This window comes from Acomys russatus, chromosome 4 (genome assembly GCF_903995435.1).
Source record: "Acomys russatus chromosome 4, mAcoRus1.1, whole genome shotgun sequence".
Lineage (NCBI taxonomy): Eukaryota > Metazoa > Chordata > Mammalia > Rodentia > Muridae > Acomys > Acomys russatus.
The window spans coordinates 42,321,999-42,349,153 of record NC_067140.1 but is presented as its reverse complement, the minus strand read 5'-3'; the positions used below and the strand labels follow the sequence as shown (position 1 = coordinate 42,349,153).

The 27,155-nt window shown below is 46.2% G+C and overlaps 1 protein-coding gene across 3 annotated transcripts in view; it reads right to left on the bottom strand.

Annotated features, from left to right (window-relative positions):
* Positions 1 to 11,709: 11,709 nt before the first annotated feature.
* The window catches only part of Wt1 (WT1 transcription factor), a 42,075-nt gene continuing 26,629 nt past the window's right edge, over positions 11,710 to 27,155 (bottom strand). For 2 of the 3 annotated variants that reach the window (XM_051144283.1, XM_051144284.1), the window contains exons 5-9: positions 19,627 to 19,723; positions 16,871 to 17,021; positions 14,782 to 14,871; positions 13,909 to 14,001; positions 11,710 to 11,831 (exon numbers count right to left, since the gene is read on the bottom strand). In XM_051144283.1, coding sequence (XP_051000240.1) covers positions 11,710 to 11,831; positions 13,909 to 14,001; positions 14,782 to 14,871; positions 16,871 to 17,021; positions 19,627 to 19,723 — 553 coding nt within the window. The remainder of the gene's footprint in view (positions 11,832 to 13,908; positions 14,002 to 14,781; positions 14,872 to 16,870; positions 17,022 to 19,626; positions 19,724 to 27,155) is intronic. The other variant, XM_051144285.1, reaches the window with a different exon arrangement.

Sequence of the window (27,155 nt, the reverse complement as noted above, 5' to 3'; positions counted from 1 at the left end):
GGGGCAGTGAGTTGCAAAGATGTTTTGTGTTTGTTTGTGTGTGTTTGTTTGTTTGTTTTGCAACTAGGCTGTATGGTTCTCCGTCATGAACTTTGTAGATGACAATGTAAGAGCCTAGACCAGTTGCCTCAACTGGGGATTTGTAGCCTGCAAAAGAGAAGTGGGAGACACGGGGAACGAGAGCAGTGAGTGAGAAAGGACAAGGCCGCTGGAAAAGAGTAGTAATGGGCTCTACATAAACAGGTGATAAAAGCTGATAACAGCAATGGCAAAATTCAGAAAATAAAAACACTGCTCAGAAGATTTATAGACGAGCTAACGTGGAGCTTCGTTGGCAATAACTCGAGCTGATAAAAAGCAACAGGGCATCAGCCACGTAAACACCCAGCCACTTCAATGCTTCCATGTATATTATGATGACCCTGGTTTGTTGACACCGAACCCCCCCCCCTCCAACCCGGCACCAGGAACAGTGCCTGATGCCTCGGGAGGAGGTTGTGCCGGGTCGAGACTGTCGAGTAGCTTTTTCAGAAAGACAAGTTATGTTTGACTGGATGCAGATGGCCCAGTGAAAAATGAGTCCTGCCAGCAGACCCTGCCTTTATCAGCTGCAGAAGTTCAACAGGAATGAGACTTGCCCACCCCTGGCCCAACCGACAGAGCCTCTGGTTTCAGCACCGTATCACAGAACGTCCTAATGAATTCCTCCAAGTGATTGGAGTCAACACATATCTGCTTCTGGGAGTGCATCCGGGGCTCTGGGGCATGGTACGGAACATGCGGGGGGCGGTGGGGGGATGTCGGGGGTGTGGGGGGCGGGGTGTTCTGCCCCTACAGGGTTAGCAAAGAATGCTGACAGCAGGAAAGGAGAGTGAACCCCACTAGGGGTAAGTCCTGCCCTGGTCCTTTGGTTTTCCAGCTATGGTGGAAGACGCCCTGGAAAGGTCAAGAGGCTCCCACAGCACACTATGCTGAATGGCCCACATTTGGGAGCTAGTAACAAGTGAAAGTGCTGTTATGTGACTGACTTTCCCTTCTGTGTCAAACACTATGAGAGGCACTTTGCCTCACTTAATCATCCCCTGCACAGTTCTAGCACTGTGCCTTTCCCACCTTCTGACCTGTGGCCTCTCAAACTGTAAGCCAGCACAAGTCCTCCATTTTAAAGTTGCTTTTTTTTTTTTTTTCAGGTATTTTGCCAAATCAATCAGAAAAGGTAATGAATACCGTGAGGGAACTGGGCATGAGAGGGGCAAGGTTTGATACCCACTTAACCAGGCTGGGTAAGACTGTGTTTACTAGACAGTTAAGAAGGAAGTTAATCCAGCAAGGACCGTGGAACTGGCAGAGGCTTTGGTGGCTTCTTCGCTGAGCTCCGCAGAGAGCCATGCTCTTTGGGAAGTACTAGAGGCTCTGGAATGACCCAGGCAATCAAGTCTATAGGATGCTAACACAATCAAGAAGAGATAAGGCATACATGCCTGGGCCATGAAACAAACAAACGTAGCAATATTTGAGTGTAGCTAGAGTTCTGAGGGGAAACAAATGGCAAGAAGCCAAGGTCAGTACTTGGGAGATGCTAAAAGGTAATAAAGCCTAAACAGCAAACTCTCTGCTGCTATGGAGGGAAGCACCCTCATCATCGAGACCCCCACCCAAGCCACTTTCTCCCTAACCAGGTAGTTACGGTTGCCTGCATGAGAGGTCCATGAGCGTGAGTGTGTGTGTGTGTGTGTGTGTGTGTGTGTGTGTGTGTGTGTGTGTGTGTGTGTGTGTGTGTGTGTGTGTGTTGGGCCCTGGAAGTCGCTGGAAGCTTCAGAGACAATGAACATCAGTGGAGATGGACATAGGATGGTGCAAGTGAGGGGGGGCTGGGTTTGTCCTGGCAACAATCCTCTCAGATAGGACATTGTGCACATTTCTCCCTGCAAAAAAAAAAGTGCATTGCCTGAGTCATAGAGATGGTTCCCCCAGCCCAGGGCATTTTCGGCAACCGAATGTGCCCAACTGAACCAAAGGGAGTGGCTGCAGTGGAGTTTGAAAGCTTGTCAGATCCAGAGGTCCAACTTCATGAGAAAACACAGACCTGATCCCACTGGCCCCAGGGTGGGCAAAGCAATGCAAGCTAGCCCTACCTAGCCCCTGGGTTGGGGATAGGTGGTAGCCCAAAGAAGCATCCCAGGATGAGAAAGTTGTTTTGTGAGCAATAATCATGGATCATAGAACATTAAATAAAGTAGTACCTTCTAGCCACACACTCTCAATGACATTACTCTTTAAGGAAATAACTGATACAGGTGGTGAGACATTTTCGTGCTAATATTGGGCTTTCTTAACTTTTTAAAATATCTTTTTGGTTGCTGAACCCCCAAACCAATCGGTATATGCCTTCAGAGATCCTACCTACCTGCAAAAGTTTTCATATTATATTGCTGCCCTCTGAGTGTCTTACAGGTGCATAAACACATACAGAAGATACATGAATGTGCCTATAAAAGCAAAGATAGGAAGTCAGTGTGCACAAGGTGAAGAATCAGGCACAATTATGAAATCTTCAGGGAGTTTTATGGTTGGCTGAGGCATATTATGATTCTCAACAAAGTTATTAAGAAAAAATCTTGGATGTAAAGTGAGTAAATAAATTAATTAAAAAAGAAAAATCTTACAACAGCCTATACCTTAAATGCTATAGCAGAGTTTAAAGAGTTTAAATGGAGATTGCCTGCATGGAAGGAAAAAGATGCTCCCAGAACTCATAAGATTATTGAATGAAAATTCCATGTTAAGGGTAAGTTACCTCCGTATAAGTTGTGGGTCAGGAATGTCTCTAAAAGCCCTGACACACTACAAGCTAGTGTCACAGATGTTGGTTGCATGCCAGAGCTAAATGCTAAGATTCTGCAGTCTGTATTACTAACATGACCACATACTCTGTTTGGAATATATAAAGAAATCAGAAACAGAATTCTTCCTTCCTGTCAGAGGGGCTATGCAGGCTACTAAAGGATATTCATTGAACAATAAAGGTTACTAGCATAGGTTTTTACATCTAAGGTTACCAATGGATTTGTTTGTTCATCTAGAAAGATAGTCTGTTAATGTCAACAGCATGCCAAACAAGATGTGTCCACTGGTGTAATAGTGTTGACTGTTACAGACACAATTGTTTCCTAATTTGATTTAAGGCACCTGCCACAAACAGGAGCTCACATTTAATACTGTAACACAAACAAAAACATGTGGTCGGGAAGGTCATATGCTCTAGTGGAGAAACTTCTACCTTTGTTTTGTTAATTATATATAATATGCCTGTCAAATTGTTTTCTAAATAATTGTGTTTATGCCTATAGGTTATTACTGATGTTGGTCTTGGTTAAAGAAACTTCTTTTTGCAGACTCATAGGTAATCAAAGTACAAAAATAGAAGTCCAACAGCAGAAATGATGAGAGAATATATGTATAATCATGTACCTTAGCATCCCTCCCAGGCTCAGGAAACATCTTGAAAGAAGCAGGCAGGAGAATCTAAGAACCAGAGGAAGAGGCTGAGTGCTGTGGAACTCTGCCCTGGAGGCACAGCATGACTGCTGCTGTCTTAGAAACACAGCAGTTTTGAGTGTCCACACCAGAACTTTGAAAGACCAGGCCCACTAATGTTCCTCTGTGGAAGGAGAGCGGGATCACAGGGCCCATGAGGCAGATGAGGAGGAGGCTCAGGAGGCATGTGGGCCTTCTCCCTGAGGAGAAGGGAGTGGTTAACAATTGCTGGGGTGGGGATGGGGTGCATATCAGTAGGTTGCCCCTACAGTCCCCAGGCTTCTGTTAGTAACCCCTCATTTGTGTTTCTTAACCTTATTGGTTCACTAGCTTGACTGGATAAGACCATTTCTTTGGTCTGTCATTGGTGCCTTATTTAAGGCAAATACATGTTTGCTATATAGCACCTGGTCACCTCAGTCACTAGAAAACAGTGACAGCTTCAAATCAAGGGAGAAAGGCAAAGACTATTTTTGGGCAGGGTGGGGCTTGTCAATGACCTGCTCAGCACCCAATGAACTCAGGGCATGTTTATCAGATGAGGCATCCACAGGGAGAGGTCAACAACTCCTCACAGCTGTTTCTGGGGTGGAAGCAAGTGCTGATTCGTCTAGATATGCTTGCTGTCACCTCTCTTGCTACAACATTATCGTGAGCTGTTACCAGATGGCTCTCCACTTCTCTCCCTTGCTAGGGCAGAGGTTTGTTAGGGTGCAAGATGGAAGGGAGGCTGTTCCCTCGTTACTTCAGAAGGGCTCAGAAGTAAGGGCAAGAGACATCGCTGAAGGCGTCAGACATTTATGTAAATGTGTTCGTGTTCATGTGTATACACATATGTGCATGTGGGTGCATGTGGGTGTGGTTGTGTGTGGAAGACAAAGGCCAACTTCAACTTTCTTCATTAATCATTCTCCAAACATAGCCTTCCTCATATGGATGGTAAGAACTCGGCTATGTCTTACAAAAATGGATGTTGCCTGCTTAAAAGGGCAATTCTATCCTTGGTGACACGTCCAGATGATTCTACCACCACCACCATCGCTACAAACAGCTTGCTCTCAGTCATCTCCTTCGCATGTAAGAGCTCTTTGGGAAAGCAAGACCCTGCTCTCTAAGAGAGATCCCTGACCCTGAACTTTTGAATGTGTTTCTCAGTTTTCCCCTTTCTCAGTGCCGGGCTAACACCATTCTCTTGCTGGTTCTTGAGTTCTGGTATGTGGTATAAAATACTGAATGAACGTATTAAGCAAACAGGCTCTGTGCCTGAATATAAGAGAGGCAACATTTTGCCAGCCTTGCCTGCTGTCTCTGGGAGTGAGTGAGCACGGCAGCTGTGACATTGTCTGCACAGAACTACTGCTACAGCAGGGGGGTCATGCAAGCCCGAGAGCAGAGGAAGATACAGAGCAACGTAAAAGGAGTTAGGAGCCGGCCATGGGCCATTTAGGCTGAAGTCTCCATTGTGCACAAGCTGAACGACCCTGTGTGAGGGTGAGGTGCTTCTCAGAACCTCAGTTTCTTCATCTGCAAGGTGGAGATCAATTGTTCTTAGAGCATGCACATGCAATGGTGTTGACGTGCACAGAGATTCGGCAGTACATGCGTGCAATTGTCCCCTGTGTGCCTTAAGCATCCCATATACAAGTCCTAGGGATGGTGCTAGCAGTGCAGGCCCAGGTTCATACAGGGGTCGGACTTGTCAGACCCCCGCCCCTGACATCCACACTTCATTCCTTATCTGTCTCATCTTTCTTCCTGGCCGGGCCTTCCTCTTTCTACCCCTCTGTCTTTCCCCAGGAGTCTGCCTGTCCTCTCAGCGGACCTTGGAGTCCCTCATGTCAGGCCATCCTTCTCCACCACTGTCAGCCTCGCAAGGCTCCAGGGATGATGCAAAGGAGGAAACCCACTTGTTCCAACCATCACCTGATGACATTTATCTCAGCCTGATCCCCCTGGGCCACCCTTCAACCCTCCCCTGCTCCATGAAAATCACTCAGTGTCTCTCCAACACACACATTCAGAGTCTGCTCTGCTTCTGCAGCTGATGCCTGTCTACAAGCTCTGCCCATGGCCTCCTGATAACCACCTGGTTTTCAGGCTGTGCTTACAGGCCCTGCCTCGGAGAGCCCTAAATTCAGGAGCACCCTAGTCTTTCATTCCCTAGCCCCTGCAGTCCATTCCTATCTGGGAGACAATGGAGAATCTAAGCACCAGAATTGCTAAAGTAAGGCCTCCTGTGGACTATGCTTGGAGTTGTCTGCCTTCTGAGACGCTCCTCCCTTTGTTTTCTGTCTCACTCTCCTTGAAATCCAAGAACTAACAGAATCAGGATTTTGAATGGGGAAAATAGAAAAGCCCAGAGCATCCCATAGAAGCAGCTACTTTCTCAGCATAGTGTCAGTGATGATGGACATTCCACCAGTTCTAGGACCTTCATCATAAAATTTTATTTTTGTTATATATGTTTGCACCGTGCTTGTGAGGCTGGGGTTGGCGTTGGGTGTTCGCCTCTATGGCTCTCCACATTACTCTTTTGAGATATGGTCTCTCATTGAACCCAGTGCTCATCAGCTGGACAGTCTAACTGGCCAGAGAGCTCTGAGAATCCACCTGCCTCTGCCCCTGGCACTGAGAGTTTGGAGGTGTGCTGCCGCTCCGGGCTTTTTATGTGGACTCTGGGGATCTGAATTCAGATCCTTGTGTGCATACAATGGGCATTTTGCTGTCTGTGCTGTCACCTCCTAAACTTGTTTTTGTTTATTAACTTCTGCATGATTCTATAAAGTGATAGAGATTTCAATCACTTGGTAAGGGCATCAGTGAAAAGAGCCAGGGACCTCTATATTGTCTTCATTTGTTTGCCCTGTAGTTCATCTGTATTCATCTCAGAGCCATACAAGCTACTCTGCCTGCTCAAACACTTCAAAGAAAAATGCCTCCTCGGAGTACCTGCTTGAGAAAAGTGGATTCAGACATCACTTCTAAAGCACAGTTCTAAGGCACCCATTCTCCTCTCTTAGCTGGTGACAATTCTTTCTGGCGAAGGTGACTCCCTTCTTCTATACCAGGATCTCTCAAACCTGAGGACCACTGGCGTTCAGGGATGGACAATTCTTTGGCAGAGAGGATGGGTGTCCCGGGCATGATAGACTATTTAGCTGTTTCTCTGGTGTGAGTACCTGTCATGATCACACAAGTCATGGCTAATAAGATCCTAGAGGAGCAAAGCCACGCCCTGCTTGAAAGCCCTTGTGCTGGTTAGTCTTATGTCAACCTGACATACAAACCAGAAGTTCTATCATCTTAATGGACAGAACCTCAATTGAGAAAATGCCTCCATAAGAGGCAGCTGTAAGGCATTTTTCTTAATCAATGGTTGATGTGGGAGAGCCTAACCCGTTGTAGGTGATGCCATCCCTGGGCAGGTGGTCCTAGGTTCTATAAGAAAGTAGGCTGAACAAGTAAGCCATGGGAAGCAAGCTAGTAAGCTGTCCTGTTTGATTTCCTGCTCTGACTTCCTTCGATGATAAACAGTAGTACAGAAGTGTAAGCCAAATAAACCCTTTCCTCTCCAGCTTGCTTTTTGGTCATGGTGTTTCAATGCAGCAATAACCCCCACCCCTTTTTTTCTTTTGCTGTGGGTGCTGTAGTCATTTGAATGAAAATGACCCCCATAGGCTCTTACGTTTGAATTGTTCCCAGTTGGTTGAGCAGTTTGGGGAAGGATTAGGAGCTGTGGCCTAATTGAAGGAAGCATGTCATGGGGGAACACTTTGAGGCTTCAAAAGCTTCTTGCCCCCCCCCCCCCCAGTGCACTCTTTACCTCCTGCTTGCAGTTTTGGGATGTGCATTACTCCTGCCACTGTACCTTTTTTTTTTTTTTTTTTTTTTTTTTCCCCATCATGGACTCTAACCCTTTGGAAAATGTAAGCCCAATTAAATATTTTCTTTTATATGTTGCCTTGGTCATAGTGTCTTATCACAGCACACACACAGAGGCTGGTACCAAGGAGTTGGCTATTGGTGTGACAGACATGACCTGGATTTGGGATAAATGTGTAATATGTTGAGACCGTCAATCAGATGAAAGGGAGTGACAGGGTCTATAAAGTAACCTCCTCATGGTATGTGGTCCCTGGGCTAGAGTGCACAGTTCTTCTGGAGCCTTCTGCATTACCCTCTTGACCGTCAGCCCCATGGGCTATCAAAGCAGAACCCTGGGCCATGGCAGTGGCCATTATCAAAGGTTAGCGTAGTTCAGTGTCATCTTAGTATGATCGCGGGTGCGTGTCATTGTCACCTTTGAGTCCCTTTTAGCAAATACGTGTTGATCCCATCCTATAGGTCCCTGTCCGCAGCCCACCCCATCCCTGGTCAGGAATCACCTGAGAGTGAGTCAGAATGCAGGTGGTCAGGTTTTCTGCTGGAACTTCTGCAACAGAGCCTGTGCCTCAGCAAAGGTGAGGTTTGGGTGGTTTCCATGGACATTAAACCTGGGAATCTGTGACACAGGGAAGGGGAAAGGAGCTTCATTTAGAAGTCCATATCATGCTGGGAAGATATGACAGACAGAAATGAAACAATGGTGTAGCATGTGGATTTCTGTCTCCAAGCACGCTTTGGTGGGAAATGGGTGTTTATGACTAAGTCAATCCTCACCTATGCATGATCACTGAGACTCAATGTCTTCATCCGTAGCATGCAGACATGTTTCCTGTGTACCTTATAGGACTGCCCTACAGATTGAAACAGAATACAAGAAAGTATCACAATGACGTGGGACACTGTTTAATGATACATACCCTTGAGGCTAGAGAAATCCAGAGATGAGAGGGCACAGGACACTTTGGTGTAGTGTCCAAAGATCTAGCCAAGATGGACAGAGAAGGCTAGAACTATGGAGCCATGGACCAGAGTAAAACAAGATGGAAAACTGCACACACTGACCAGCCTCCAGACCTGACCACAGGGATCACCTAGGACCACCACCCACCAGCTGCCTCCTGACAACCTAAAGAATGTCAGCACCATGGGTCTCAGAAACACAGGGTCAGCGGGTGCTTTGCAAAGGACACAAAACAAGCAGACGTGGTCTTCACGGTGAGGCTGGCAAGAAGCCCAGGAGTTGCAAATAATTATTGTGGTTCAAGGTACAGAGGAAGGATATTCTGTCAGGGCTGACTTGTGAGCATGCCCAGACACTGCAAGCAAAGGATGGGAGATGTAGGAACTCAACAGGTGGGCAATAATTCTAGAAAATTCTCCTAAGCCTTTTTATACACTAGATTTCGTTTACATCTAATTGTCCCGTGCTCGTGTCAAGGAGGGTGCTATTGCTTTCTCATAGGTGGAAAAAAAACCCTGCAGAGGTAGGATTTGAACCCAGATTCTTCTCCTTTCCAAGTCCATGTTCTTCCCTGTGTGCTGCAGTGCTGCAGACTTTAAGATTTTACTCACTTCACATCTGGATTGTAGCCTCCTCCTTCATTTCCTCCCAGTCCCACCCTCCCTCTCTCTTTTCTCCTCCCCTAGTCCTCAGAAAGGGGGAGCCCTCCTCCCCTATAATCTGACCCCAGCCTATCAAGTGTCATCTGGACCGCCATTCAGAAGGGCAAATAATAGACACCAGAATGGTTGAAGAGAAGGAACAGGACAGAAGTCTACCATAGAGGTCCTCTGAAAAACTCCACTCAGCGAGGGGAAACTCCACCCAGTGGATCGAAGCAGATGCTGAGACTCCCAGCCAAACTTTGGCGTGGAGCATAGGGAGTCTTATGGAAGAGTTAGGAACTAGAAGGACCTTGAGTGGGCAGGAGTTCCACAAGGAGACAAACAAAGTCAACAAATCTGGCCCAGTAGGGGGCGGGGGGGCTGCAGAAACTGATGCTCCAAGGACCATGCATGGTGAGGACCTAGACCCCCTGCTCAGGTGTAGTTGATAGGCAGCACAGTCTCCTTGTGGGTCCTATAATATGGGGAGCAGGGGCTACCTCTGACAAGACACTTCCCCCTGGTGGGGCGGCCTTGCCAGACCACAGAGGAAGAAGATGCTGCAGACTTTGAATCTCTGGCCTGCCCTGAGCAGTGGGAACAAATGTGGCTGGACTTTTGTTGTGAAACAAGCTCTCTGACTCACTGGTGTCTGCCATGCTTGTCCTGATCTTCTCCAGAGAAATGCTGTCTTCTGGCAGGAAAAGATAAAAACGGCTGATACACATGAGTCAGTGCACTCACTATAATTAACGGTGATGCAATAGCCAGATGCAGAAGAGAAGCCTCCAGACCCCGCTTTCAGGCTGTCCTGACTCCGAGCGGCCGAGAATCTCTGTGGCTAAACTCCTTTCGCCCAAGGTCCTTTTAAATAAAGAAGCAAAACCTGGAATGCATGCAAGCTCTGAGAAAATGGATCAGAGAGGGGCTGAACAAATTCGTGTCCTTAGGATGGAAAACCATACACCAGGACCAGAGAGAGTTTGCAGGCCACAGAGAGTGTAGATCTTTGCTTTCCTACCCACCTGCCCTACAGTTGTCAATATAACTGTGCCAGGTGTTCAGCTTCTGCCCTCCTGATCCTGGAAAGGTATCAGTGAACTTTTCAAAAAAGGCTGGATATCAGTAGAGCCTCTCTGTCCTCTCCTGTTGGTCTGGAAGTGATGCAACGGCTATTTGATTAAAATAAGCCTTGAGCCACAATACCCACCACACCATGAGCAAGCCGCCCAACTGTCACACAAGGGCAATCCCTTCATGGCGTCGGGTCCCCCCTGTAACTCTGATGATGGATCATTCCCAGAGCCCAACAAAAAGAAGTCAGCGCCATTACTGGTAACTATCAGTGTTGATGGGTGATGATAACCTGTTTAAAAAAGGCTCAACCAGACCTGAGATCTGAACACAATACAACCAACAGACTCCTGCATTATCTTTTTGAATAGACTTTAATTGACAGCCAAGTGGGAAAAAAATGCAGGTTACATTTTTAGTATTATCATCAATGCACTGTAAGATTGACATCCACACAATGATGTAGCTAATATCCATACACCTCCTAATTTGTAGTTGACAAAGACCACATATATATATATACATATATATTCACACAGTATTTCAAGCAACAGTAAATAATAAACCCCCTCCCTTTAAAAACAACAACAACAACAACACACACCTTTAAACAATGAATTTCTTCACAATAATATCTCTTCCCCCCCCCCACATCCTTGCAGATTCAAAGATACTTAAGTTACTTAAGAACAGCCTGACCAGTGAAGGTCCTGGACCAGCCCCTAGTTTCTAGTAAAGTCATTTTAATTTGTACAACTTGAAGCCACATAGCCAGTGTGGTCTGCACACTCTGAAGACACCCCCAGATGATTGGAAATGAATTCTCCCACTTCCTTTGAATAAGGAAGAAAGTACATCCCTGTTGATGTACCTAATTGCAACTTAAAAAAAAAAAATCAAACACATTTTTAAAGAAAAATCTCTGCTCTTAAAACATCATTTCTTAAGAGGACGGTGCTAACGTTAACAGGGAATGGCTGAACAGGAAGGTGCCTTCAGACTTCTACACAGGGGTTCTGGTTAATTCTAATCCACTACGCAGTTACTTAAAACCTATGAGCTTCACTAATCTTCTGGCAGGATTACATCCGGCTCTCCAGGTTTCCAGGGTTGCAGCCTGGCCTCTGGAGTTCTGTGCCGCACTTGGCCCTGGTGCCTTGCTCTCTGATTTCTGTCTTTCTAGGGCTGTTAGTACATGGGAACCATGGCAACGTTTACATTAGCAGACACATACACATGCCCTGGCCTATAAATATCCCACAATAGAAAATGGAACAGTCGCTCCAATCCTGGTGAAGATGAGCATAAAGGAGAAGAGGAAGGTGAGGAGATGCTATCAGCAGTGGCTCTTCTAACAGTAGAAAACCCAGACCTAACGGCAGTGTGCTTTCAAGACACCGTGAGCCACTTTTTCAGGCCTGGGAGTTAACCAAGAGCCATCGCAGCACAAACTCCTTCCAGCAAACCTGATGGGATGTAGTCGAACAGGCGTGCTGTCTTGGAAGTTGGATGAAGAGCCACCGCCGTGTCCTTTCGTCGGCGAGTGGGGAGGAATTTCAAAATCAGAGCTGGAAGCAGTTTGCACACTGTCCTGCCTGGGATGCTGCCTCAAAGCGCCAGCTGGAGTTTGGTCATGTTTCTCTGGTGCATGTTGTGGTGGCGGACCAACTCGTCTGACCTCGCAAACTTTTTCTGACAACTGTGCCACCGACAGCTGAAGGGCTTTTCACCTGTTGACACAATTGCCAGTCAGAGATGCTTGCAGCAGAGTGATTGTGCACAGATTCAACTATCAAAGGCCCGAATTAAACCACCACAACTCGCCCTGGACTCCCATGGGTCATTCCCTCAGTTAACCAACTGACTCTTCATTAGCAGCCTGGGATTAGCAAGGCCTTTGGAGGACTTGAAAACCAAAAGCACTGAAAACACAGTAAAATGGAAAACTTGGGAAATGGGAGTGAAGTCTAGGTTGTGAGGATCTCTAAGCAACTCATAAATTAAGGGGATTTGGGAAACCTCTGTTTCCTCTCTAAGGATGCTCTGTGACCCATGCAAATGTCTCCCTGTTGCTGTCTAAGTAGGACCTGAGCTCCAAGCATCTCCTGAGCCATCACTCTGGATACTGTTGATTGATGACAGGTCAGCAGTAGATGTGGGACTAAAGCTTTACTCTGTCTATATAGATAAAAATAAATCATGCATACCAATGTGTATCCTATTTGCTTCTTTTTTCTATTTCTCTCTCTCTCTCTCTCTCTCTCTCTCTCTCTCTCTCTCTCTCTCTCTCTCTCTCTCTCTCTCTCTCTTTCTAGTGTAAAGTATGACTCAGAAATGAGCCGTCTTGGAGGGAAGGTTTTAATTGCAACACCCATTCTGCCAAATGATGAAGACTACTTGTTCCATCTCGGGAGCTCTCATTCTCATTAAAGCCTTATAAATAGCTTGTATGTAATGCCTAATACACGGGCGTCACTTATAGAAGTATGTTCATTGCCTTGTGTGTTCCCTAAAAGGGCCTCACAAAGAAATGTTATCTTCATTCTGCAGATGAGGCCGTACGGCTGCTTCAGACAGATCCAGGCAGGATTCAAATCCAGGCATGGCTAATTCTAAAGCCCACACTTAGCTCTGTATCACACACTCCACCCCAGGCTTGCTGAGGAAAATGCCAAAGGAGCCAAGCCCTCTGCTACAAGGAGGATCTTCCCAGGGTGTGGACAGCACCACTGAGAACTGTCCCAAAAGATGTGGTGTTTTGAAGGCAGACTAGGTGGCGGATAAAATATGGCAGTAAGCAGTTTGTTGGTGGCACTGGCTACAGGGGACACTCCCTAGACTATGAACTTGGGACAGACATGAAGACAGAATGTCAAAGATACCCACTGGGGCACAGGTGCTCTGACGTATCTTAAGGTATATCCTGTTGTGGAAATGTACAATAATGCCATAGCTTTCTCACCTTCTATCACTGTCCATCTGCTTTTCCTAATCTGGCTCCTGCCTGCCACTCCCACCTCCTCATGGGTACTTCTCAACTCCTTCTCATGTTGGTCCTCTCTGTGGCACCCAGTTTGGCTGACTCCGGATTCCTCTTCAAGTCCCTGGCTTCTCGGGACAGCTATCTGAACTCATGCTCTTTCTCCAACAGAAAGTACAATGGGGCTGAGGTGGGGCACTCCTACCCTGCTCTCCTTGCAGTGATGGCTTGAAGAGGCAGAGCTAACCTAAGAGCTGGTTACTTCCTAAGGATGCAAACACGCAACCAGGGCCATGCTATGAATCTCATCTGCCCTGTGGCAGGCACAACGGTCCAGGAGCCATTGGGCTGTGCCAATCCCCCATTCTCCATATATCCATGAGTTTTCTGTTAATCTGGCAAAAACCTACACTCCTCATAGAGCTTTAACTTGAAGTAATCGAGGAGTACTCTCCCCAGTTGGGTATAATACGTGAGCTCTCGGCAAAATAGAATATGTTGAACTCGGATCAGGCCGCCAGGTTGATTGCTCTATCAGTAATATAGCAACCTGGGGACAGTAGGGAATCAGCTTATCTTTCTAGCTTTGTTCTGAACCTCCTGAACAATCTCTTCCCATCTCTTTCCCACTTAATGCTCTTCAACCCTTTCTCTGAAAAAAAAAAAATTATCATTTGTTATATAAATATAGCCAGACATTGGCATTCTCTAAATGGATTCTCAACTCTAGAACTTTTTACACGAGTCTTTCTCATTACAAACAGTTTCATTTAACAGTAGTAGCTTAGAAAATAATGAAAAATAAATGTGAAGAAAAGTTTACGCACTTGTTTTACCTGTATGAGTCCTGGTGTGGGTCTTCAGGTGGTCAGACCGGGAAAACTTTCGCTGACAAGTTTTACACTGGAAGGGTTTCACACCTAAACGGACAGAGAAGGTCTAGCCTCGGCCCTAACAATGCGGGGCACAGTGAGACCCATTAGGCCGGCTTTCTGGCAGCCGGAGGAGGCTGGCAAATCCATCACATCAGCCAGGTCGGCATCTGCCTGGACCTCACGTTTCCTTGATCCCGAGGCCCAGCAGAAGCCACCTGATTCAGGAGCTGCTCCTGACTTGGAGAAAACCATTTCCTAACCACAAAATCCAGTTCTCACCACAGGGCAAGTATTAGAGACTGAGAAGGGCGAATCACTGCAAACCACTGCCCTGGTTCCTGAATGCGCATCAGTCCATCAACAGCCTGCTGTGAGATCTCACTTGTGCTGTGGTTCTCATGAGAAACATAGCCATTTCCTTTCTTTCTTTTCTCTTCTTTATAAACAAAAAACTTAGGATTTTTTATTATTTATGGTGTGTGTGTGTGTGTGTGTGTGTGTGTGTGTGTGTGTAAATGTATGTCATGTGTGTGCATTGCCCTCTGAAGCCAGAAGAGAGTATCAGATCCCCTGGAACCAAGGCTGCAGGCAGTTATGGGCTACCTGATGTGGGCACTGGGAACCGATCCTGAGTCCCATGACTCTTAATGGCCAAGTCATCATCTCCACAGCCCCTCTCTTTTTAAAAAAAAAAAAAAGAAAGAAAGAAAAGTCTCCAAATATGGGGAAGGAGGTTAGGAAAATTAAAGACATGCCCTCTCATCCATGTTCAACAGAGAAGACAGTCACAAAACCAGCTCTGACCCAAGTGCTGACACTACAAACCTGTGTGTCTCCTCTGGTGCCTTTTGAGCTGGTCTGAGCGAGAAAACCTTCTCTCGCAGTCCTTGAAGTCACACTGGTACGGTTTCTCACCTTAAGAAAGACACACACCGTTCTGAGTACAATGCTGGAAACATAACGTCACCACAGGCAAGCCCTCCTAAATGCAGAGGAAGGGATCCCAGAATGCCCAAAACACTTTTGGGAGCTTGTTACGGTAGTGCTGTGGACTTCCAGGAAGATAAAGATTCCACTTACACACATGCCCATGGACACAGGGAGGAGTGAATGAAGATGCTCTGACTCTTAGGATGCTGGGTGTGGCACAGTTCCCTCACTGTGAACCGAAGCCAATAATCTGACAACTTCAAAGGGTTCATGAACAGATTAGACCAGATCATCCATAGAGGGGACAGACTGGTGCCTATCACTGAGGCAATGCTCAAAAAGTGCATATATTAGCAAGGACTATTTAGACAAGGAAAGGAGAAAAGTTTGCTTCAAACCCCTTGGTTGGATCGGAGATAGAACTTTGGGTAGACACACCTTAAGGCTGGCCTCGTGAATTAAGTGTTCTATGTTTTATAGCCTGAAGATTTGGTGTTCTCTGCTACTGACTTCTTGTTCTTGGGTCCAACATCAATGACTCCATGGTTGTGAGATTCCCCAATTAAGCCAGAAGCCGGAGCCTTTAGCAAGATTGCTGTCCTTTAATCTGAACCGAGTCAGCAGTAAGATTGTGCAAGCCAGGACTCAGAAAGAAGGGCCGCACCCATCTACATAGGGAGAGTTCAGCCCAACAATATGAGAAGAGCCCTCTGGGGTGCACTGGGCCTCTGCAAACGTTCCCACCTCCTAGAATTCTGACTCACTGAATTCTGGGATGGAGAGCTAGCTACTCAGAGTCAGTAGGGTCTTTCCTTTGATGGACGGCTCCAAGTTACCTTGCCTGCCTCACGACCTCTGATGCTTCCCTGGTCTTTCCGTGTGTCTCCTGAGGTTGACCTCACCACTCCTGAGCCCTCCTCACTCAGCATCCCTCATCTTCATGTCCCAATTCCTACCCATCAACGTGTTAACCATATACCCTTCACAAATGCCACTGGCTCTGCAATGCTATCTTATGGTTTGAACATAGAACATGCCCCACAGCCTCATGCATTTGACCCCTTGGTCTCAAGCTTATGATGCGTGAGAGGTTGTGGGACATTTAGGAAGTGAAACCTAAAAGGAAACAGTGGCTGCTGCGGGGTTACAGCCTGGTGCACTTCTGGCTCCAGTTTCCCTCTGCTTCGTCATCCAGAGACATCCATAACTAGCCTCGTGTTCCCATTGCCATGGCTTTAAAGATGCTCCCAACATTATGCCTTCCATGCTGTGCCCCAAAACAGTGAGCCGAAATGGACCCACTTGACACATGTTCAGTGACAGTGGTAAAAGAAATACCTAGTACAGCCTGCCTCAAAACCTTCTTGCCCTCTTTACCAAAGGATCTAAGTGTGTCTTTGGACTTACCCTTCCAAGATTGTGGTGACCTTGCCCGTCAATCACTAAGTCATCTGATTGTCTTATCCCAGGCTTGTCTTCCCTGATAAGGATGCTAATAGTCCTTCAGGAATAACACTAGCATTGATTCAGGCCTAGAGACACAAATCCTATGCTAGGCGCACTACACCTGCAACTCCTATAATGCAATTTGAATTGAAATGCATGGCTTACGAATCTTGCAGCAGGCACTGTCATCTTCGCTGTCCATGCAGAGCATGTGCAGTTCAGAGGGATATTGAGCAATTGGCTCAAGGTCTCACTAGGTGGTGGCAAATGCAACATTCAAACGGGTGTCACTTTTATTCCATGACATTTGCTTTCCACCATCCTGTTCTGCTTTCCTGAAATGGTTTCCCGGTTTCTTTAATAAAGGATGGGAAACCAGCACGCAAACAGCCGGGCAGCCTTGGCCAGTCACCTTGACCTGGCCTTTGAAAGTGCCAGCTTTCCATCCCACAAGTCACCTGTGTCTTCAGGATGTGCGAGTCCAGAATGGGAGCTCGTGAACCAACAGTGCTCAAGTCTGAGCAGCGGACACACTTACCAGTGTGCTTCCGGCTGTGCATCTGTAAGTGGGACAGCTTAAAATATCTCTTATTGCAGCCCGGGTATGCACACATGAAAGGACGCTTCTCACTGGTTTCAGATGCTGACCGGACAAGAGCTGGCGCCACTCCAGATACACGCCGCACATCCTGCAGGCAAAATACAAGAGGGATGGAGGCCTTGTGCCGTATTTGAGCATTCATGTCAGTACCATGGGAAACTGAGCACTGAAATATACCAAAAGAAAAGAAGGAGAGTATGCCATGAGACAAGACAAAACAAAGCAACAAAAAAGTTATCTCAATACCCTAGATGCCTGTGTCAGACATCACTAGCAGATGATAGAGTAGGAAATGCTATGATGCAATGTTCTGATGTCATTGCTACTGATCACCAGAACTCAGATTTGAAATGAAGCATCTCTGGGGTCCCTGATACAGAATCTCTAGAGAAGAAACATTAGGTCTGGAAGAGTTCTCAATCCATCTCTCACTTGAGACAGTGAGGTCTGAAATTCCATAGTCCCAGTCTGTACGTATGCCCTCCCAACTGGAGACGTGACCATGTCACTATGGACTTAATCAAATTATGGATGAGAACATTCTTACTAGAGAAAGATATGAAACACCGAATGAGGCCAAGACTGACCTGAGCTTCATGGGTAATAGATGATAAAGAGGTCTCTGGATCCACCAGAATCCTGCAGCATAGGCAGCATGCTCTTTAACAGTGACACAGGAAAACAGTGGAAGCTGTCTGCTTTCTGTGCAATCTGCATGTCCTTCCCACAACCCCCACTGGTCCCTGTCGTCTAGCAGGGGAGGCAAACATCCTCTCTTGCTGTCAGGCTTGGTGAGTCCTGGATAACAGGAATGACCCCTCTTTGCTCAATCATAGATGTGCCCATCAAGGCCAAAGAGATGGACTTCTGACACAGAGATACACCTTCCCAGTGCTGCGGCCCTTTAATATTGTTCCTTGTGTTATAGTGACCCCCCCAACCGTAAAATTGACTTGTTTGTTGCTGCTTCATAGCTGTACTTTTGCTATTGTTATGAATAATAACGTAAATATCTAATATGAAGGATATCTGATATGTGACCCCTTAAACTCAACAACCCCCTACTTCATGTGTCTTCCAATCTACCCACACTTACGTGCTTGTTCCTAGTTCACTTGCCTCGCCTAAGAGGGCACTTTATTACTTGTAAGAAAAAGTTCTGTAATACCATGCAATACTGTATTATTTGGTGGTAGGCCAGTGGTTTGCTTGGCATATTCTAGAAGAAAAATAACAAGTTGGAAAATAACACCTGTACAGCGTGGAGTCTACTAAAGGCCCCAGCAGTAAATCTGAGAAACTGAGTCTGGTGGGAAGAAAGGAACAATAAGCCTATTCATATCTTTTTATCCTACGTGAAGACAATGTAGAAATGAGACTGAAAAGCAGCCAGTACTGCCGGCCTGCGATCTGGCAAAGGATGTTCATGAAGTCTGCTCAGAACACTCAGCTGGCTTCTTCAAAACTCTGTCACGTCTCCGTGTTTCTGTGGCTTGTTTATTTTTCTCCACAGAAGAGCTTGGGGTGGCAGGGCACACTGTCCGACTCCATGAAGCAGACCTCCTTGCCACACCACACAGGACCTGGCCCACATGCAACTTATTTCCAGGGTCTTAACTTTCCATGAGAGGATATGCTAGATGTTTCTCGAGTTGTGGCAGCCACTGAGTTGTGTTTGTAAGTAACAGATGTGAGTCTTTAGTAATTGTGGTTCTGACTACCCAAAAAAAGGCTTGAGGGTCGGGTGAGGCCTTCCCTGAAAAACCTATATTCTCTGAGATTGTCCACTCACCCTGGAGACCTCTCCCTCCTGGTTCCACTGATAAATAATATTGTTTAATTTCCACTAATGAACAATTTTAATCAGTAAGACAAAGGTTGTAGAGTCCAATAAAATGTGTATTACACATCTCAGCTCCCAGTTACCACCTATGTGGTCTTAGACAAGTCTTATCTTCTCTTCAGTTTCCCTAACTATAAAATTTCTCCTTCTTCAATGTGCAGGGAGGGTCACATGAGAGGACAAAGGCCACACATAGACACACAGGAGTCATAAAAGTACAAAAGAAGTTAGCCTGAAAAACTGCAACACAGAGTATCCAACACTCGAGAAAAGGGAAGTGATAGTTGGGGAAAGAGAGGGAAGGAAAAGGGCATGATGTACAGGTGGTGGGGTAGAAAGCAGTTTTAAGACAGTAAACTATTCCATATAATAGCATATAGATAGATTAGACAGACAGATAGATAGATAGAAAGAAAGATAGAGATAGATAAACAGAGATAGATAGGTAGATAGATAGATGATAGATGGATGGATAGATAGATAGATAGATAGATAGATAGATAGATAAACAGACAGGCAGACAGACAGATAGGTAGATATATGGATGGGTGGACAGATAGATGGATGGACATTATGTGTGTATCAAAGCCCATAGAACTACATAACAAAGCAATTCAGTTATAAATAATATTTTTTTTTCTTGAGACAGAGTTTCTCTGTGTAGCCTTGACTGTCCTAGAACTCACTCTGTAGGCCAGGCTGGCCTCAAACTTACAGAGATCCTCCTGCCTCTGCCTCCTGAGTACTGGAATTAAAGGTGTGCACCACCACTGGCCAGCCAGTTACAGATAATATGCCAACATCCATTGTAACAAGTGTGGCATACCAGGGGACATTTACTAGCACTCACCTGAATGCCTCGGAAGACGCCATGGGTGTGTATTCTGTACTGGGCACCGCAGAGGATGGGGGTCGTGTGGTTCTCGCTCTCATACCCCGTGCCATGACTGCAAATGAAAGGTTGAGGTTGGTTCAGGGGCACCTTTTGGAAATACTGAGGCTGGCCTCCTTACTCTAGAGCAGAGCTCTGTGAAAGCCCAGGCTATTCTATCTATGCATTATCACCTTGCAGCCGCCACCACCCCTCTGCGCCTCGAAATTCACACTCAGAGGCAAATTGTCTGTTTCTCGTTCTGTGCCTCACTCCGACAAGCCAATAAAAGCCACAGGGGCAGGATCTCATCCCAGGCAAGTTGTTTACCGTCTGAGGCGCGGGGTGACAGCGCGAGCATCTCAGGAATGAGCAGAATGCTCCAGGCTTCATGTGAAGCACACTGGGGTTTTGTCGGCACCTCATGACTCAGTTCTTACCAGATAGCACCAAGAACGTGATGGCATTTTACAAGAAGAGATGTCACGTCCGCAGGAGGGGGGCGGGGCATGTCTGTGGCTCCACTCAGTCCCACTGATCAGTTTTCCAGATCAAGTTGAACTCCGTGTGTGTGTGTGTGTGTGTGTGTGTGTGTGTGTGTGTGTGTGTGTGTGTGTGTGTGTAGCTGCATGTACATATGTATAAATGTTAATGTGGAGGTCCTGAATAGACATCCTGTTTCTTCCTTGGTCTCTCTAGCTCCCCATTATTTTGTGTGACTGGGTATCTCACTGAACCTAGAACTCAACACTTCAGCTAGGCTGGCTGCCCAGAAACACTCAGGGACCTCCCTGTCACCACTTCCCCAATGCTAAGATTGCAAGCACACCTGGAATTTTTAGACAGGTTCCCGGGAGACATCCAACCAAGGGTCTCCTGTCTACACGGTAAGTACTTTACCGACTAAGCCATCTCCCCACTCCCTGACTTTTCAGGTTGTTTTGTTTGAAGCTTACTTCAAGTCCCTGGGGGCTTCCCTCAAGTCCCAAACTACCCCCAAGCAATATATGTCCTAGGATCTGAGTCAGCCTGGAATGAAGGACAATTGTCCCACACTCACTGATGTCCACTTAACTTTTTGTGGGTATCCTGGCCTGAAAAGACTCTCTGCTTCAGGTACAGTCCTGGAATCTTTTCTGCAGTGATTTTATTTCCAATTCAGGCAGCACAAAAATTCTCACCCACGTTTTCCATGTATCAGAACTATGTTGAGAGTCACTGTGGGGAGGGCGATGAATCAGCTTTCATGCACACCTCTGTGAAAGGAGGCAGCTACTTCAAAATTACCTGTAAATCCCACCAAAGACTAGCTAAAACGTGGTCATATTATACAAATATCCTAGCTGTATTCTTAAGAGAAATAAAAGCAGATGTCCAGAGGGCAAACACTTTTATACATCACTTATTAGAAGCCTTCTTTAGTCTCAAAAACCAGAAATGAGAATCAACTAACCAATCAACTGATAAAGGAATAAACAATGAAATATATTCACACAGTGGAATATTGTTTGGCAAGAAAAAGTGAAGTATTGATATGCTAAAGTGAATTTAAGAACTAAGGCACTAAAGACCACACACTGCACCATTCCATTTATACAAAATATCCAGAGTAAACTGATCTATAGAAAGTAGCTTAGTCATTGGTTGCCTGGGACAAATCGAGCTGGGAAAAACATAGGAGCAACTACTGAAAATGTCATAACTACACAGGAATAGTCACACAAGTCTGTAACCTTTATTAGAAACCGTTGCATTGTACACTCTAAGTGGGGGAACCATATGGTGTGGAAAAGCAACAGAGCTCCCTTGAAATGTTTCCTAGCAAGCTGAGCACCGCACTGCACACCAATAATCCCAGCACTTGGGAGGTGGAGACAGAACGAGCGGCAGTTTGAGGGTAGCCTGGGCTACATGAGACCTTTCCTTAAACAAACATACAAAATAAGAACAACAACGAGCTTTGTAGTAGCATCACTAAAAGCCTCCAAGAAAAATGAGCCGGCCGTTATGCTGAGGACCTGCCCCCTGGGCCCCTGCTACTCCAGCCTCACGGATACCAGGGTACAGACATGGGGACCTACTGGATCAGCCACTCTATCTGATGGACTGAGGGAAGGCCTAGGACTGACTCATCCTTAACTCCCCAGGGGAAAGAATTCCTGGAAGAGAGAAGTGTCTGCCAGGACGGCTATAGTGTCCACACAGCCCAGGGCCACAGCAGCTGTGGGGTTTCACATTGAGTTCTGGCACAAGCATTGTAGAAAGAAGGGTCTGTCTTTTTTTTTTTTTTTTTTTTTTTTTTTTGACAGTCTGGGGAGGGAGGTGGTTGCTCTGTTGCTCTGTCCCTCCAGCCTACGCTACACCATCTCTCTCTATACCGAATCAAGTGATCTGAGGTATCTTGGCAAGGGAAGGGGAGCCTCAGAGAGCTAAACCAGGATCAAACATGCAAAAGTTGGGGGAAAAAAACACCGAACTCTGACAGCATCTGCCTTTCTGACCCTCAGGGTGTGCTCATCAGGAAAGTGAGAACGTGACTGCCTTCTCAATACACTGTTCCAAACCCTAGGAGAGGAAGAGCAGATGTGATGGCTGTGGCAGCGCAGAGTCTGCAGCTGGAATGGGCTGGAGGACACTGTGCCTCAACAGTTGGAAGACACTGGTTTTTATTTGGTTCCATCATTGCATGAAGCCAAATTGTGCTTTGCACACTTCCCTGGGCTGAGAGGCATATACAGAGAAGTCTGAATTACTCTAGGGAGACGAATTAACAATTTTTATTGGCAGCTGTTCTCTCTGTATTGGCTGAGTTCTTCCAAGGTGGAATCAGGGAGCATGGAAAACAGATTCTTATCAAGATCCTTGTCCAGTGACAGAAAGTGTCATGTCACTCAAGGGAACAACACTGAGCATTGATCCTCAGAGCCTCCTGCAAGCCAGTAAACAAGAGAAACCACTAGAAACAAGACCATGCCTGCTCTGTCATTCAATTCTTCTACCAAGTCTGTGAATAAGAAAAACAGTTGGCTCCTGCCTGTTTATGCTTCTGTCCCCATAAGACAGACACCCATACCATTCCACATGGCAGAAACTCTGCAAGCCAGCTTGATTCCCAGGGTGGTACTCCCAGAACACCAAGTACAACACATGGGCATTTAACTAGCAACTCTCCTCACCCCACCCCCACCCCCGCCCAAGTCTCTCTCTCAACAAGGAAAGCCAGCTGGCTTTCATCTCATAGCCCAAAAGAGGTCGAAAGCACCTAGGAAGGTCATCTGCTTAAGGAAGAATCGCTTCTAGGTCATGCCCATGCCTGGTGACTAGTTTTCAAAATGATCATCTCATTTGGGGTCAGTTGGCTGAAATGTCCCTCACCAGGGCCTTCTAGTGATGCACGCGGTGAGTGTTATTAAGTTCCAGCCATTTCTTTGACTCACTGCTAAATTTGACCTTGAGTATAGAGTCTGCCCCCTTTTCTGCAGGCTGTACCCCTAGTAACTGTAGTAGGTAGGATTGGAGCCCCACACATATTCCCCAGGCTGGCCTGAGTCTAAACCCTCTTCTACATGATAATCTTCCAGTTCTTGGAAGATATTCTCCCAGGTACCGAGTTGTGTCAACTATAGCAAGGTAAAATGGGGTCTACAGATTTTAGAATCAGAACTTTAACCCGAGTCCAAGAGGCTGAAGAAGTGGGACTCATCTGAAAGGATTCCATCCAAATTACTCAAAATCAGCATGTTGGCCAAGCAAGCGTATGTCACTGTGGTTGTGGTCCACAGGCTGCCAGTGCTCGAGCCTTGGGCAGGAGCTTGGACTGCTCAGCTTACTGTAGACAGAAGATTGCTTGTAGGATGACTGAAAATAAAGTTCCGCTACCCTCCAGCCACAGTGCTCTTTCTCAGTCTAATACAATCTCCAGTTCTCCCCTATTCCATTCCTAATTAGCATGATGGTCTCCATGGCCTTAGCTTAAAGATGTCAGTAGGAATTGAGCACCACATGGTGACATTTTAAATTCTATCTGACTTGTCTCAGTGAGCCATGCTCAATTCCTGAAATCATTCAGATTCTGGATTTGGCTTCCAAAACATGTGTCTTCCATCCCCATATCGTCTCTACATTGAAAAGCACCTTCCAAGGACTGAGGAGTTGGCTCAGTCAGTAAAGGGTATGTGATGCAAGCATGAGAAACTAAGTCCAATACCCAAAAGCCATGTGAAAAGATAGTGTGGTGATGTGTGCTTGTCCTGCTAGCCCTGGGGACATAAAGACAGGTGGATCTCTGGGGCTCACTGGCCAAGGAGTTTAGCCTAGTCAGCAAATCCCAAGCTAATAAAGAGACTCTGTATAAAAAAACAAAGTAGATGGCTCTCAAAGAACCACTCTGATGCCTTCTGTTCTCCGTTAGCATACACATGCACCCCCAAGTGCATACTCACAGACACATATGCACACAGAGACACCCTCACTAGCTGTTGATACGTGTTCTATGTCACATAGCATATGACAAACATTCTCTGGGATATTGAGATGATGTGATTCCAAAAGAGCTCTCCATGGGACAATGTGAAAGATGTCATTACAGAAAAATAGATCTTATAGATAAGGCCAGACTGCCAGGGCAGAAGTTACCCTAAGACAGAAAAGCTCGGAAAAAATGATGGTGGCCAGTGCCACCACTGAGTGCTGAGCACCTCGGGCTGGCTCTATACCAGAACAACTTTCCTTGCCACACCCCATGACTCTGCTGTGGATGAAGCAAACCAAGCTAGGGCGAAGGTAGGACTCACAAAGGCCGAGAGCTACAGAGGCTGCCAATAATGACAAGACGCATAACAGCCGTGGTGAACATTTCCCTAGAGGCAAGGATGCACATTCCAAATAAAAGGATCACAGGCAGATCCAGCAACAGAAAGTGTTATTTACAGAGCTGAAACTAGAAAACGGGTTCTAGAGCATAGTGCGAACCATGGTATGACAAATATCCAAGGAGGTTCCTCTTTCTGGGAAATGTAGGCAATGGCTTCCCTACCTCCCAACCAAGATAACAAGGGAAATGAAAGAGAAAGTGAGATATATACATAGCAGAGTACATGAACCAAGAGTGAGCCCAGCCTTTCTTAGGCTAAGAAACTGTTGCTTCATAAACAGCATGCCTAGTTTGCTATCTCACAAGCTTCCTCTTAAGAATAAACTACTTGATTCAACTGAACAGCAGAAGAAAAGGGTCAGACGACTCTAACATCCTTAGGAGGCCAAGGGGTTTGAAGTAAGATGTGACTGTCGGCTAAGGGTCCAGGTGGAAAGGAGCCAGTGGGCTTGGTACAGGCAGGTGAGGGTGTGAACGAGGAAACCTGGGTGATGTGGTTACTTTTCCCAGCCTGGAAGAGCTCACTCCGTTCTAAACGTCATTCACTAAGGTTGACAGAGACCCTGTAGACCATCTTTGATAAACCAACTATGAAGCATCTCACCCCTCCCCATCACGCCCACAGAACTTCTAAAAAGAACTATCAAAAAATGACTTTTTGTAATAGAGATTCACCATAGCAGTTACCGTCTCCTCTCAGAATGGCAGCCCTAGGGCTGTGTCTTGTATATGACTGAGCAACTTTGGTTCTTACTAGTCTGTTTTCTTCCTTAAATTCTCTGACAGCTCCAGGGTTTCCAAGATTCAAGGCCTTTACTCGTCTCAACTCCTCCATCCCCTCTCTCATTCTCCACAAGTTTAGAGGGTATCAGACAAGGGGACAAGTGTTTGATGACAAAATGCGAGCTTGGTTCTTTTCACTTAAAGTAGAGCCACAAACTCAAATATCCCTAATGGGTTCAAGTAAACTAAAAGCAAACGATGGAGATCCTGAGGAACTACAGGCCCCTCAGCAGAGAGTGGCCCCAGCTATGCTGTCTATGTGTCACATGTCTGCCAGCCCATCACTGTCCCCATGAACCTACTGTTAGTCTCTCTCTTCCCATTCTTGAAGGACTTCTCCAAGATTCCCTGAATTTTGCATTCTTACAAATAACTTTACTTTTGAATCCTTTTTCTGACCTAAGAGCTACCCATCTGCATCTTCTCCTTCCAAAATTGAGCAGCTATAAACCCAAAAAATCCCATCTTGATTCTTCTGTGTTTTCCTGCATGCCAATTAAATAGAGGTGGAGACATGTCTGATCTTTCGAAAACTGTGTACCAACCTCTTCCAGTCCATGAAAACTTAAAAGAATGCTATGGCCTGGTGTGGTGGTGCACATCTTTAATCCCAGCACTTGGGAGGCAGAGGCAGGCAGATCGCTGTGAGTTCGAGGCCAGCCTGGTCTACAAAGCAAGTCCAGGACAACCAAAGCTACACAGAGAGATCATGTCTTGAAAACCCAAAAAGAAAAAGAAAAAAAAAAAAGAAAAGAATGCTATGCGTGTGTGTGTGTGTGCGCGCGCGCGCGCGCGTTTGCCTGAATTAATGTATATGCGTTATATATATACATATACATATACATATACATATATATGCATACCTGGTGTCCATGGAGGTAAGAGCAAGGGACAGATGCCCTGGAACTGGAGTTATAGAAGTCTGTGAACAATGGGTAGGTGCTGAGAAACAAACCCAAGTACTCTGCAAGAACAAGTGCTCTTAACTTCCAAGGCATCTCTCTGGCCTCCAGGGATGCTTCACTTACACAGCAGGGCCATTGCTGTTACAGCAGAGTCTAGTTTAAAACTGTAGGTATTCACGCTTAGCTTCACTAGACCATTAAACAACAGGTGTAAGCACTGATGTTACAGACAGAAAACCATGCCCATCACACCAGCAGTCCAAGAACATTAGTTTCTCATGACCGCTGTAATAAAGTAGCACAAATTGGGGGGCTTAAATCAAAACAAATTTATCCTCTCACAGCTTTGGGCAACAAAGTCTCATCACTGGGCAGGGTAAAGCAGGATTGCTGCAACTGCCAGACCAACGGGCTACAACAGTGAGTACAAAGCCAGCCTGGGATAGAGAGTGAAACACTGTCTCAAAAAAAAAAAAAGGATGTTCAAAATCAACCTAAGTCCCTGGCCTTGTTCAGTTCCTGGTAGCTGTTCACAAGTCTTGGTCCCTTTTTCTGCACACGGTACCTGCTCTCTGCCTCCTCCTACTTTCGGGTAGCCAAGTGCCCCCACTGTCTCCGTCTCCCTCTTCTAAGGACACTGCGCTTGCATGTAGACAACTGAGTGAGCCCTCCCCAGATAATCCTGGGTCATGCCACCATTACCACCTCATCACCCTAGCTGAAGCATTCTGCCAGTTGCCACATAAGTCAGCATGCATGGCTTCAGAAATTAGGATCCAGATTCTAGGTATCTCTATGTACTTAGCCTATCATACGGAGGGAACCGGTGTGTTGCACTTCTTGCAGATGGTGTTGAAAAGGCTAAATTCATCTGGATCTTACATCTCCAGATTACTCTGAGGACACATTGTTCCAGAATCCAAGAGCCTGAGTCCCAGGCCCACCTC